At 39.7% G+C, this 14,589-nt stretch overlaps 1 protein-coding gene across 9 annotated transcripts in view; it reads left to right on the top strand.

Annotated features, from left to right (window-relative positions):
- Window positions 1-14,589, top strand: part of GUCY1A1 (guanylate cyclase 1 soluble subunit alpha 1) — a 64,096-nt gene that overhangs the window by 35,593 nt on the left and 13,914 nt on the right. For all 9 annotated transcript variants that reach the window (XM_047855568.1, XM_047855571.1, XM_047855570.1 and 6 more), the window contains 4 exons: window positions 2,777-2,835; window positions 4,141-4,850; window positions 6,488-6,973; window positions 10,863-11,006. In XM_047855568.1, coding sequence (XP_047711524.1) covers window positions 2,777-2,835; window positions 4,141-4,850; window positions 6,488-6,973; window positions 10,863-11,006 — 1,399 coding nt within the window. The remainder of the gene's footprint in view (window positions 1-2,776; window positions 2,836-4,140; window positions 4,851-6,487; window positions 6,974-10,862; window positions 11,007-14,589) is intronic.

The raw sequence follows: 14,589 nt of genomic DNA, 5'->3' as shown, positions 1-14,589 counted from the left end.
TTTATACCTTTTTCTTGTAGTCTGAAATTTTTTTAAAGAATGCTTTCTGTAAAGGCTTAATATATAATGTGATTTTTTTTTTTAGAAACCTGCTTTATATAGTTGATTTTTTTTTTAATTTTTTTTCAACGTTTTTTATTTATTTTTGGGACAGAGAGACAGAGCATGAATGGGGGAGGGGCAGAGAGAGAGGGAGACACAGAATCGGAAACAGGCTCCAGGCTCTGAGCCATCAGCCCAGAGCCTGACGCGGGGCTCGAACTCACGGACCGCGAGATCGTGACCTGGCTGAAGTCGGACGCTTAACCGACTGCGCCACCCAGGCGCCCCTATAGTTGATTTTTCAAAGATATCTTGGCACATCCACTACTGGTGGATAATTTGATTGGCTTTTTTATTTTTTGGTTCCATGCAATCTCAAGGATTATTCCTTTTGCAAATAATGGAATAAGTACTCGTATTCAAATTTGCAGAATTGAACATTGCAGCTTTGCAAACCAGCACCATTGTTGGGAATGTTTTATAAATTCATTCATCCGTCTATTTCTCATGAGTGGATTATCTGCCCATAATTTTCCTTGTTGACTAACTGGTCCCAAACTGCAGGCAGCAGGCAAGCCAAGAAGGGGTCATGAGGGGTCCAGAAGGAGAGAGTGTGAATCTGTGTGTCTGACAGAAGCTGTGTTTACACGAGTGATAGCAAAAGCATTCCAGAATGCCTCTGACCTTAATTCTCAGTCAAGCTGATAAGATAGCCACAAGTCATTGTAGCTATGCTACTGTGTCTGTCTCCTTAAGACTTTGGCAGCCAGTTTGCTCAGAATTTATTCTCAGGGCTTTGTGTTCTGAGATGTTCCTAAACTAGATGCAGGGGTTCAGTTAGGATGTACTCCCAGCGTTCTATCTCTTTAAAAATTAAAGAACTTAAAACAAAGTCATTTTCTTTGGAAATCTTGAAAAATTTTTTATCCCTGCCGTTATTTCTTCAAGAGCTGATCATACTTTTAAACTGCCCTAATGATAATTACTCAGTTGTTGAAATAAAATAACAAGCCTTTTTTTCTCATGACTGCCTGCTGATATGCTAAATGGCTTCTCTCTGCTTTGCTTTTTTAGTTTTTGGATTTGTTTTTTGTTCCTGTTTCTCCCCCATCTTCATTTTGGAAAGTCAGCTGCCTTTTCTACTGTTCTCAGCTTGCCTGACCATAAGTTAACTCTTTTTTTTGTGGAACGTTCAGTATCTTGTGTGATTTGAAAAGCAAAGAATAAATATATTAAAGAATAAACTGTCTCTAAATGAAAGACTGGAGCTCCCTGTACCCCACCTTTTAAGTAAATGAATTTTAGTACAGTCATTGTGATATCTCTCTCGGTTGGTTTCACAGAGAGCTTTTGCTTTGTTTCTTTCCCTGGGATCTTTTGACCACATCATCATATCTGTGCATGGCTGGTGTGTGTGTGTGTGTGTGTGTGTGTGTGTGTGTGTGTGTGTGTGTACAAGCACACACACATTTGCTGGTACATATGCAAGCTTACTCCTTTTTTTTCTGTTAAGTTAAAGATAGCGAACTTATTTTTAATTGCATTATATGCTATTTGAACTAAGTTTTGCTCACATCGCATATCATGGATGCTGGGAATTGCCAGAATTAGAGTCCCCTGAGCAGAAATGCTCTCATTCTTTAGGAAAAAGAAAAGAAAAAAACAGAAATTGCTTAAATGACAAAAATAAGCAAATCTGAAGAGTGATTAATATAAAATAATATATAACAAGAGGTTATAAAATTATGTGAACTAAATAGAAAATTACATAGTGACCCTCAACCAGTTTAGATAAGAAAGTGTTTCTCCATAACATTTTAAACAATTAAAAGCAATGTACCTTTGTGTGATAAAGTAGTGGACTGAGCAGTTTTCCTTCTTGAAAATATATCCTTTGGAAACTTTTCTGCATGTTTTGTGTTTTATTGGAATCTGTCTAATATTTAGATTTTTGCCTGTCTGTAAACTTGGATTATCTAATGGCAAATTGAAGTACAAATAGAACTTTGGGTGTCTTTTAAAATTTGTTTGTAGTTTGGCCAACTTGGTCAGAAATCAGTCACTATCAGAAATCATAAAAAAACAGTTAGGCAAACATAAATCAATAAGTTATCCAGTTGAAATTGCCAAAACTTTTTGTCATTCAAAATGTATGCTATGATATTAGCAACCTCTATGTGATAAAACTGAATGCAGTAATTGAATGAAGAATAGATTTCTTTAGTTACTAATTTTTATATGTGGATAGTTAAATGTAATAATGCCTGAGAGTTAAATGTATAGAACCTTAAACTCAGAAGCAAGACATGCTACGTATTTGCTTTGGAAAAAACATGGTGATACTTAAAAAGTGAAATCCATCAGTAGGTAATTTTTTCTTTTTGATTGTGTTATCAGACGACCCCTTGGCTGATTTATTACCATCCCCTACTTGACCACTTCATACTTTTGGTTGGTTCCCTGCCAGTGTAAACACCCACAGTATTAGCCTAGGTAAAGTTAACTTAAAAGGTAAATATGCTTCAGAAGATGATGAAACACTGCAAATCAGGTATAGTTTGGGGTTTTCCAACATTGTTTGGGCTGGCTCCTTTCCTGTAAATTCAACAGTCACGATTCACCTCTGCAGAAAAGGTAGTTTAAATTATTTCCCATCGTCATGTTTGTATGTTATAATCTGAAGTTGTAACATCCAGTTTTCAGTTTATAATTTAAGATGTTGACATATTTTCAGGAAATCTTTGGAAAGAGAAGACTTTGAAAAAATAATTACAGACCAAGCAATTGCAGCAGGTAATAGAATTGTTTAAGTGTATGTAATGAAGGAGTAATTATACTACAGAACTAATATTTTACCTATAAACTAATATTTTCTATTAGTAGAAAATATTTACCTGTAAAACTAATATTTTCACCTGAAAGGTGATTTCCAGTATGAAGTGTTCAATATTATGTATTGTGTTAACTTAAAGAATAATTGTGTATTTTTGTTTGACCTAAAACGTTTCCTCTTCTTTATGTGTGTCTGCTGAGAAGGAGATAAGGCTGCATGGGAAGCTGACTCATAGACATTTACATGCTTTGGCCTTGAACTTAAACTAAGTATTCCTCATTTATGCATGAGAAATTTTACTCAACAAACTAAAATAAAGAATTTTGTTTAAAGGTTGGAAACAATCGTGGGAAAAAGGATTAACAGAGTTCTCGTATTAATGAGTTTGAGGAAAACAAGTAGATGAGTAACTTTGTCATACTGGCCTTTTCAAAATTGGAGTGCATGGAGTAACGGGTTAAATCTTTCTGAAGGTACAAGGTATTAAGAATTTAAGGACGATGATGGTGATGGCAAACATCCTGAGCCCTTCCTGGGAGCCAGGCAGTATTCTAAACACAGTCCCAACACATCACAGCGGTGCTGTGAAAGGGCATTATTGTCTTTGCAGTTACAGAGGAGAAAAAAAAAAATGACACACAGAATTTAAAAAATAAGAGATTGCGGAAGGAGAAGTTAGAGGAAGTAAATATATTCCAAACAAATATTCTTCCAGGTAACACTAAACAACAAGAATGCTGTTTTGCTAAAAAACAAAACAAAACAAAACAAAAAACAATTACTTTCTGTCACATCTAGAGAAAAACGACAAATTGAGTTTCATGAGCAGTGATTTTAAATTCCTCTCTGACGTTCCTACTTCTGGGGGCCCTCCAGGTGGGACAGTACCCCCTTCATCAAGACATACCGTTTTTGCCATTGACAGAAGGGTGGGAGAGCTTTTTCTGAAATGAACTTGATTCTGTAAATTCTAGGTGTTCTTTTGTAAGAACCGTCTCTTAAGGGAGATTAAAAATTATGTGTTAGACTTAACTGATCATTCTTGTATAATTAACTGAGTGGGAAGTTTTTATTTGGAGCTACCAGGATTTTAGAAACTAATCCATGTAGATAATTTGAATATAGGTGGTTAATTTTGGTTGGAACTCTTGTTACCAGACTTAAAGGGAACTAAATCATCAAACAATGTTAAAAACAGTAGTAATGATACAGCTCTTCCAAGAGGATCTGTTTGATATGGCAAAAAATGTATTATTTACTTTCAGGAGTTCCAGCAGAAATCATCAAAGAATCTCTCGGCGAAGAGCTTTTTAAAATATGTTATGAGGAAGATGAACACATCTTAGGTGTGGTTGGAGGAACCCTCAAAGATTTTTTAAATAGCTTCAGCACCCTTCTGAAACAGAGCAGCCACTGCCAAGAGGCAGAAAAGAGAGGCAGGTTCGAGGACGCTTCCATTCTATGCCTGGATAAAGATCACAATTTCTTAAATGTTTACTATTTTTTCCCTAAGAGAATCACGTCTCTGATTCTTCCTGGCATCATTAAGGCAGCTGCTCACATTTTGTACGAAACCGAAGTGGATGTGTCACTGATGCCTCCCTGCTTCCGTACTGAAGGCAGCGAGTTCGTTAATCAGCCCTATTTGTTATACTCGCTTCACGTCAAAAGCACCAAGCCATCCCTGTCCCCGGGCAAGCCCCAGTCCTCGCTGGTGATTCCTGCTTCCCTCTTCTGCAAGACCTTTCCTTTTCATTTCATGTTCGACAAAGACATGACAATTCTGCAGTTTGGCAATGGCATTAGAAGGCTGATGAACAGGAGAGACTTTCAAGGAAAGCCTAATTTTGAAGAGTACTTTGAAATTCTGACTCCAAAAATCAAGCAAACGTTCAGTGGAATCCTGACCATGTTGAACATGCAGTTTGTGGTCCGAGTGAGGAGGTGGGACAACTCTGTGAAGAAATCTTCCAGGGTAAGGAGAACGGAATAGTGTTTTGAATATGAAATAAGTCACTTCTTGTTTAAGGACTAGAATCAAAAAGGTAAAAACATATGCATCACTTCAAATGTGTTGATAAAACATTTATGTTTAAGGCAAGTCTGACATAATTTTAAGGCTGAGATCAATTTAAAGCAAAATCCTTTTTGCAATCATTGGCTTGCTTACTTGATTTATTACTTCACAAACATTTATTGAATGCAGTGTACCTTTTAAAATCCTTTCAGAGTATTTTATAAACCAAACTAGATAAATATGTATTTAAACATATGTTTTCAGTTATCACCAAATAGCTGACAGTTTGGGGTAATAGGAAGCATTATTCTACAACAAACACACAAAAACTACTTGTTTCTAATTGGAGGTGACTAAACGGGTTTTTTAATCAATATTTAATAGACATGGAGAGGGGCGCCTGGGTGGCTCAGTCGGTTAAGCGTCCGACTTCGGCTCAGGTCACGATCTCGCGGTGTGTGAGTTCGAGCCCCGCGTCGGGCTCTGTGCTGACTGCTCAGAGCCTGGAGCCTGTTTCAGATTCTGTGTCTCCCTCTCTCTCTGACCCTCCCCCGTTAGTGCTCTGTCTCTCTCTCTGTCTCAAAAATAAATAAACGTTAAAAAAAATATTAAAAAAAATAGACATGGAGAATCGCTAACTTTTTTAATTGTTAGAGGAATGTTGGGAGGATTGTTCTGATGGTAGAGAACTTTGGTAAGCATTTAGTCTAAGGGAAGAGTTTGCAAAATCATAGTTGAGGGTACGTAAGTAAAGCCAACTGTCAGGCTTATGATGGATATCACTTTGAAACATGCACAATTCCAGGAGTTGTGCATTTTTTTTTCCCAAAGTGAAAACAGTCTTACTACTTTTTATCATAAAAAATAATGCCGGTAGATGTTCAAAATAGGTAATACTTAAAGACGTTCATTGCAGCAAAAAAATCAAAGACGTTAATTATATACATTTTCGGGATAGATCAAAACAAAATCCTACTTGCCACTTCCTTTTTCTCGCTAAACAATATTTGGGGCATTCTTCCATGTCAGGAGGTATTGGTCTATTTCACTTTCACAACGGCCACATAGAATCCCATTGTATGGTTATCCTCTACTTTATTTAGCCAGTCCTATTGGAGGACATTTGTGGTGATTTGGACTCTTTGCTGCAGTGAACACACATATACATATTTGTTCACCCTCATAAAGTAAATCTGGTGTCCCAGGATGATCACCTAAAGCCTCAGCTCTCTCAAGGCTTCCTTGGTACAATCCTTCACGCAATCTGCTGCTATCAAAGGAATATAATAGCAAAAGCATCAGCATTCCCCCTAGTTAGAACGCCTTGAGGCAAGAATTTTTTGCACTGCTTATTGGAAATCATGATCTCTGTGTAGAGTTTCTCCAGTCTATCTGTTCTTCAAATGTCTGCATGCATTTTAGGACGCACAGTAAATGAGAACTATAGAAAGCATATTGTTCCTTCTCTGCAAGTGGTAGCAATCAAGTTTAAATGCAAAGGGAGTGTCGTTGTATCTAATGCCTTTCCTTTTGTCTCAGAAAGGTGTTGAAAACTTGGATAAACCATGAGAGTTGGCTTTGCCTTTGCTTCACAGGTGATGGACCTCAAAGGCCAGATGATCTACATTGTTGAATCCAGTGCAGTCTTGTTCTTGGGCTCACCCTGTGTGGACCGATTAGAAGATTTTACGGGACGAGGGCTCTACCTCTCAGACATCCCGATTCACAATGCACTGAGGGACGTGGTGCTGATAGGGGAGCAGGCCAGGGCACAGGACGGCCTGAAGAAGAGGCTGGGCAAGCTGAAGGCCACCCTTGAGCAGGCCCACCAAGCCCTGGAGGAGGAGAAGAAGAAGACCGTGGATCTCCTGTGCTCCATATTTCCCTGCGAGGTTGCACAGCAGCTGTGGCAAGGGCAAGTCGTGCAAGCCAAGAAGTTCAGTGATGTCACCATGCTCTTCTCAGACATCGTTGGGTTCACCGCCATCTGCTCCCAGTGCTCTCCGCTGCAGGTTATCACCATGCTCAATGCACTGTACACTCGCTTTGACCGGCAGTGCGGAGAGCTGGATGTCTACAAGGTAGGGGTGGAGGAGCGCTAGGCCCGTTTTACAGGCAAAAGTCACTGAAAAAAAACCTCTGCAACCAGGTCTCGAGTTACAAGGCAGACGAAGGGCTTTCTCTGCAGGGCTACACAAGCCGCACCCTGGGAGCCGGCATTGTGCATTAATCATGTGGGTGTTTTCTAGCCAGAAATAGCTCTGAATCTGCTCAGAAACAGAGATCGTTATTCCACGAAAGGACTGACACATTGTCTTCTCAGATAAGAGGCACAGAATGTAGGGGTGATTGACTGAGTGGAGGATGGGGTATAGGACCCCTGAGCAGGTACAGTTTAAGAATCAGTGAACCTGGAGGCACCTGGGTGGCTCAGTCGGTTAAGCGGCTGACTTCGGCTCAGGTCATGATCTCGCGGTCCGTGAGTTCGAGCCCCGCGTCGGGCTCTGTGCTGACAGCTCAGTGCCTGGAGCCTGTTTCCGATTCTGTGTCTCCCTCTCTCTGACCCTCCCCCATTCATGCTTTGTCTCTGTCTCAAAAATAAATAAACGTTAAAAAAAAAATTAAAAAAAAGAATCAGTGAACCTGGTACTAGACTGTGGCAACTGAGTTATTAGGCGAGAGATGATTCTTAAATATGACTTGTATGAGGAAGATTTATCCTTTATAAAAATAAAAGTATAGAAGAAACATGAATATTATATGATCTTTAAATAGATTAACTCACCCCGCTTCGGACTCTATCCTAACGGCACGGAGCCTGCTTGGGATTCTCTCTCTACCTCTCTCTCTACCCCTCCCCCACTATGCGTGCTCTCCACCCCCCAACCTTTTTCTTTCTCAAAATAAATACATAAATTTAAAGAAATAAATAGATTAACTAAATACAGAGTTAACATGATAGTTTGCATGGCTGATTAGGAGGGGAAAAAAAACCCTACTTAAGGCATTATTGAAGAGACCAAGGGCAGAGATGTCTGAAGAAGAGAGTTTGTCTTCAAATCTTGTTCTCTACTTGCTTTGTAAGCTGGGAAAGTCAAGTAGCCTTTCCCATTTCTTACACAGAGAAAGTGATATCCGCCTACAGAGCTTATATGCATGAATAACATACATTATGTCCCATTATCTTCATGAACAAGACTGTTCTAAAGATTATGGAAAATGACATCGGTTATCCACGATGCAGCAGGATTTCTTGAGTGCTTACCACGCATCACTCTAGGCACAGGGAAGCACAGTAATTACCCCTAATGTGTAATAAACTTTTTAAAATGTAACTTTATTAGCAATAAGAGAACTAATAAGGTGATTTGGGGTTCCGTGTTTTTAGAATTAAAACATATTTTTACTAATTTAAAGTATTTTCCATTATTTTAGCTATTGGCATTAAGAATCTTCCTTCCCGTTTGTGTGGCTTGACTCACCTTTTAGTTTCCCGCGTAACAACCCGGCATTTCAGAGCTTTGCCGGACAAGAAATAAATAGTTATTGAGGAGAAAACAAATACCATTTGTGGGAATACATAAGCTTCTGCTTTGTTCCAATCTAGATGGCGAGAAGTAAAGCCTTCCTTTTTAAAATATCTAGCAGGAAATTCCAGACTGAACCATGATTCCCTTGGGAAAAAAAAAGAGATCCATGTATAATTACAGATAAAATAATTGGCTTCAGTTAGGTTAAGCTTGACGGCCTCTTGTGGAATTGACTGTATTTGTTTGTAGACAGTTTCTATCTTGATATTGTCTCCTCTCGAAACTGTGAGAAGAAATTCTTGGTCTCCTTTGCAACTGCTGTGATTGCTTGCAGGAGTAGCAGCCCTTTTCTACAGATTTCGAATTGTTGAAACTGAAACACTGTGGTTATTCCACCTTTTCTACAAATTTCGAACTGGTGAAACTGAAACACTGTGGTTATTCCAATGAAGTTTTCAGGATCTGTGCTCCTTGCTCCAAGGATAGTAGCCACAGAGTTCCCTGGTTAATCCATCCACAACCCAAGCTAGATAGGGAACCATCTGCTCTGCCCTTATTTCCACCTTCTCTTCACTTCTGATTTTGCATGAAAATATCTGAAGGCAGCGGTGAAGACATCAGGAAGGGTCTTAACCATGAGATAAATGTAAGATATACAGAATGTATCATCACACGCTTACCTGTGCGTGTGATGGCTTCCAAGGAATAGTCGAACTTTTCTTTTCCAGGACCTGTTTGTTTCAGGATTTTATTTAATTTCATTTGCTTATTGTCCTTCAGCCTTTTGTCCATTTTTCAGTTGATTCAGTATTCATTTATTGGTTGTTTTAGCAAATATTTCCTGTCATCCAGCATTGGCCAGCATGAGTGAGAATATCTCATATGTGGAAGGAAAGGAGGGTGAGGCTGACCGATGCCCGATCTCTATGACCTGGTGAATGCCCGAACCCAAACACACGTGGACAAGGTGCTGTAATAGCATAGAGAGTAGACATCGAACACCAAGGAGTGAGGGCACCACTTCTTCTGATTAGTGACACGTACTGAGCACCGGAGATATGTTAGACATTATTTTAGGCACTTCTTATGTATTCACTGAGGGAAATCTTATAAGAGGCACTACCGCCTGGTTCATTCATTAGCAGATATCTGGGTGCTGGTAATTCAGGAGTTAATAAAACGGACAAACTCAGAGAGCTAATATTCTACGGGGGGAAAGACAGAAAACAAACAAATGAGTATATTTTATAGTATTCCAATTGGTGTAATATTCTGGATAAAGTTAAAGGAGGCGAAGTGCAGAAGGTAAGGGGTGATTGCTACTTTATAGAAGGCAGTTGGGACAGGCATTTCTCAGATGGTGATGTTTAGCAGGCACTGAAGGAAATGAGGGACATGCCAAGTGAGTATCTGCAGGCAAAGGAATAGCAAGCAGGAACATGTTTGGTATGTTTGAGGGATAACATGAGGCCAGTGGCACTGAGACAAAGTGAGCAAGGGAGAGGATTAGGAAATAAAGTCAGAGATTTGCAGACAAGTTAGGAGAACTTTGGAGGTGTTATAACAGTTTCAACATTTATTCTGAGGAGATGGAGAATCACCGAAGATTAGTCTCCCTTTTTTTCTTCTCATCTCCATCCCTCCATAGTGGAGGGTTTGGAGAGGAGGAATGATATGATCTGATAAGCTATCATAAATATTTAGAGGAGAAAATGCAATGATTAAAATTGGGTGGATTGTTTGTAGATTTAAATTAACCGGTAGCTTTGTCATCAGCATCACAGACATAAAAATCACTTCTTACAACAACAGCAATGACAATGATAATACTCGGAATTTATCAAACAGCTTAATTTTCAGTAGCCTTCCAAGAACCGTTATTTGACATCTTTCTCGGTTTCTGTACTTTGTGATTAATATTCATGTAGACACTTAGAGTTGCTATGAGAACCTCCAGGTCCTTTAGAAGAGCTAAAATGTCTCAGTTTTATGTCGCACCTTCTTACTAAATTCATATGACATTGATTGAGTGGTGACTGTTCAAAATACTTCAGGCTAAAAGGATATAAAGTCAGCAAGTAATTCCAATGATCTTTATCTCTGTTATAACCCAAAATATCATTTACATAGCATCACTTGCCTCTAAAGAGCCATTTTACATGGTGAGGGGGGAAAAGGTGAGTTGATGGATGTATTGACTCAGCAGCAAGTCTGGAAGTAGAAGCCACCTCCTAACGTTGGGCTCGCAGGACCCCACTGCCCTTCGGAGCAGTGCCTGATATAAGGCATCTAAACTTTATGAATTTCCCGAAAGGGAAAGCCATTGCTGAGTGTATCCGACTTACTCTGATTTCCTATAGGACCCAAACACTGAGATTTTCTGCTCTCTGATGTGCACTCTAACTCTGAACTCGTAATATGGAATATCTGTTCTGTGTAGGTGGAGACCATTGGCGATGCATATTGTGTGGCTGGGGGATTACACAAAGAAAGTGATACCCATGCTGTTCAGATAGCACTGATGGCCCTGAAGATGATGGAGCTGTCTGATGAAGTTATGTCTCCCCATGGAGAACCTATCAAGGTAAGGCAGATAGATATTGTCCGGGAAGTGTCACAGAGAGTGAATGATTTTTAGTTACCCAAAGAATAGTGCATCCCTCAGGGTTGACGGAGAGCAAAATCTCTAACTTGTGGAAGCGAGAAGGAATGTACTCGGGGGTATCGAGTGGCTTACAGAACTATCGAGAGAGCTAAAGAAGCCATCTATACATTCAACCTTCACAAAATGGCTCCCAAAGCGGCACTTCAGAAACCATTGTTTTTCCCAAGATCAAGAACCTGGCTCCAGCACCATACCTCCACAGCCACAGTCAGGAAACTGCTGTGTTCAGAAAGCTGCTGCCTCCATTATTGGCTGCAGAACAAAACTGCACTTACTATAATTTGAATCAGTAACGTGGAAATTCTGCATCATGACCCTCACAGAATGAATGACGTCCACAGAATAAAGACGTCCACAGTTGTGCTTGCACTTGGAGGCCGTCACAGCAGAAATTCTGGCTTCCAGACCTCTTGTGAGTGTATCAGATTCACCAAACCTCAGTGCGCCTAGAAAATGCAAGGGCGTTGGGAAAGTGTAATTTTTGGTTTTCCAGTCCCTGCAGGGGAGGCCGTTACACTACAACGAAAATCGACCGCTAATCCACCAATATTTTCCAAAGCCCGTGACACTCTGAAATGTCTAAATTATCTCAGAATAATGTCTTACTGCAGATGAGAACCTAAAATTACCATGCTAGGCATTGGTTTAGTAGAACACAAGAAGATTACCTTTATTTGTCCTACTTACATTGAATCTGCCACTTAATTTTTTTTTTAATTTTTTTTTCAACGTTTATTTATTTTTGGGACAGAGAGAAACAGAGCATGAACGGGGGAGGGGCAGAGAGAGAGGGAGACACAGAATCGGAAACAGGCTCCAGGCTCTGAGCCATCAGCTCAGAGCCCGACGCGGGGCTCGAACTCACGGACCGCGAGATCGTGACCTGAGCTGAAGTCGGACGCTCAACCGACTGCGCCACCCAGGCGCCCCACTGCCACTTAATTTTTATTGGACGGTCCTTAACTGATGACCTTCAGAAATGGGCCTTTGAAATAGTACAGAATCCTATCTGGCATGCTATAAGATATAGAGAAAAGAAAGAAAAATGCAAAATACAAAAACATAGTCTTGGTGCTCTTCGTAATAGAAGCCATATGTCTGAGCCCAGCCCTTTTCTCCTCCTTGCCCTGCCACCCCATGGATTAGAATCAGAGTGAAAGAATAGGAAATATTTCCTTTTTTCCCCTCAAGCTCTATGTGTTTCTCCAACATGCCATGTGTATAAATCCTCTATCGCTGTTGATTTCCTTACTGACACCCCTCAACTCTGGCTTAGAAAACTGCAGGTGGAATGTTGATAGAAGCCAGAGCGCTGAATGTGGCAGGGAAAGTCAGTGAGTGCAAAGTGAACATGGAAACAGACTCCTGTTAACCCCCTTCCTGTTCCCAGATGTCCATGATGGGACGTGGGCTGCATCAAAAGTGGTCCCCAAATGGAAGATGCCCCCAACAGGTTTCCAGTCAGGGCTTGATATGCATCTTAAATTTGGGATCATTTACTTGTGAATTTGAAATGAATTTGTGAATTTGCTTGTGAATTTGAAAAGTTCCCTGATAAGAAAGCTGTGGAGTTAAGAGTGAAATTCAGAACTGGAGAAGGGGAGAGAGGGAGGGAGAGCAGCATGGGAGGAACTGGGTATTTATCCAAAGGATACAAAAATGCTGATTCGAAGGGGCACATGAACCCCAATGTTTATAGCAGCACTTTCAACAATAGCCAAATTATGGAAGGAGCCCAAGTGTCCATTGACTGACGAATGGATAAAGAAGATGTGGTTTATATACACAGCGGAATATTACTCAGCCATCAAAAGAATGAAACCTTGCCATTTGCAACAATGTGGATGGAACTAGAAGGTATTATGCTAAGCAAAACAAGTCAGTCAGAGAAAGATAAATAGCATATGATTTCACTCATATGTGGAACTTAAGAAACAAAGCAGATGAACATAGGGGAAGGGAAGGAAAAATAAGATAAAAACAGAGAAGGAGGCAAACCATAAGAGACTCTTAAATACAGAGAACAAACTGAGGGTTGCTAGAGGGGTGTTGGTTAGGGGTATGGGCTAAATGGGTGATGGGCATTAAGAAGGGCACTTATTGGAATGAGCAGTGGGTGTTATATGTAAGTGATAAATCACTACTCTGCTCTTAAAATCATTACTACACTGTATGTTAATTGGCTTGGATTTAAATAAAATCTGTGGAAAAAAAATTTTTAAAGAAGAAACTAGAATAATTAAGTACACAGAGAGAAACTGGTTTAACCAGAAGAGTGCCCAAAAAGAGCAGAAACTTCTTGATTGAAATATGCTAAAATTGTGTTTGACATTTATACACAGAAAATAGCTTTTTGTTCATATTGATCAGTTGGTAGATGTGTAAAACCATATTGCCCATAAAGAAGAAAATGCTAGAGGTAACATGTCTAAGTGTTGCTGATTAAAATGAGACTGACAAAGAAGGGACTGTAAAACTAATTCAATCCTCTATTTTATGGGTAAGGAAATAATAAGAGGGAGATAAAGAGACTTACAGAAAGTCAGACCATCAGTTACTAGCAAAGTTGGGTTGAGAATGCAGATCTCCTGATTTATAATTTGGTGCTTTGTTTGAAAATTTTGCAGAATTCATATTTGACACCTTCTGAACAAATGATTCTAGAACGTTGTTAGCAAATACCAAAAATTTGTTGCAAAACTAGGCAAAACTGGAGTCTCCTTGAATAACATCTAAATTGTTGAGTACTTGGCCTTTGTTTAAAATTCATATATAATGTAACTTTTTTTAAATGGTCAACTAAACATGGGACTTGAAAATAATGAACACGGTGTCTGATTGTGATATAAAACATCCCCACTTGAACTTGCTGAGTTGTAGCATCAATTTAAGAATTTGCACATCCTCTAAGATCATCAAGAATTCAGATCTTCTGGAAGATGCAAGTTTAAGATATTGTTTTAATTGTTCTCCAAATCACTGGTAACCTTCAGAATTCCTAAACTTTTACGCCAACATTTCCCAGACTGCACCTCATATCTAGATATGGCACAACTCTGGTTTTCTGTGCGTCCAGGTGTGTTTAACAACAGTGTTGATATAGTCACTGTGATGCGGACCTAAGCGGTTCCCGCTCTGCTTCCTCTGTCATTTTCTATGAAAACATCACAGTGCCTTTCTTCTTTCCTGTGAGTCATTTGAACAGTAGGGTAGTGTTTGTCTTAAAGTTCTTTTTATTCTTTCTTTTCTAAGAGCTGGCTTCTCTTGCCCTTCTCTGACAGCGCATTGGGAAACAACACCTGGGGTCCAGGAATTATGTCTGTCTCACCTGATGGACAGAACAGGTTCACGTAAACTGCCCATAGACCCTTTGTCTTGTCACTCTGGTGACTGTGATGGGTATGTGTGGAAATGTGTTTCAGACATTGAGGGCAGGTGCAAGATGCCTTGTTTAGACGTAGGTGCTTAATGGAGAAGAGTTGAGAAGTGTGATTGATTTTGC

This window comes from Prionailurus viverrinus, chromosome B1, assembly GCF_022837055.1.
Source record: "Prionailurus viverrinus isolate Anna chromosome B1, UM_Priviv_1.0, whole genome shotgun sequence".
Classification (NCBI taxonomy): Eukaryota; Metazoa; Chordata; class Mammalia; order Carnivora; family Felidae; genus Prionailurus; species Prionailurus viverrinus.
The sequence above is the reverse complement of the archived record's forward strand: the minus strand, read 5'-3'. Positions and strand labels throughout refer to the sequence as shown.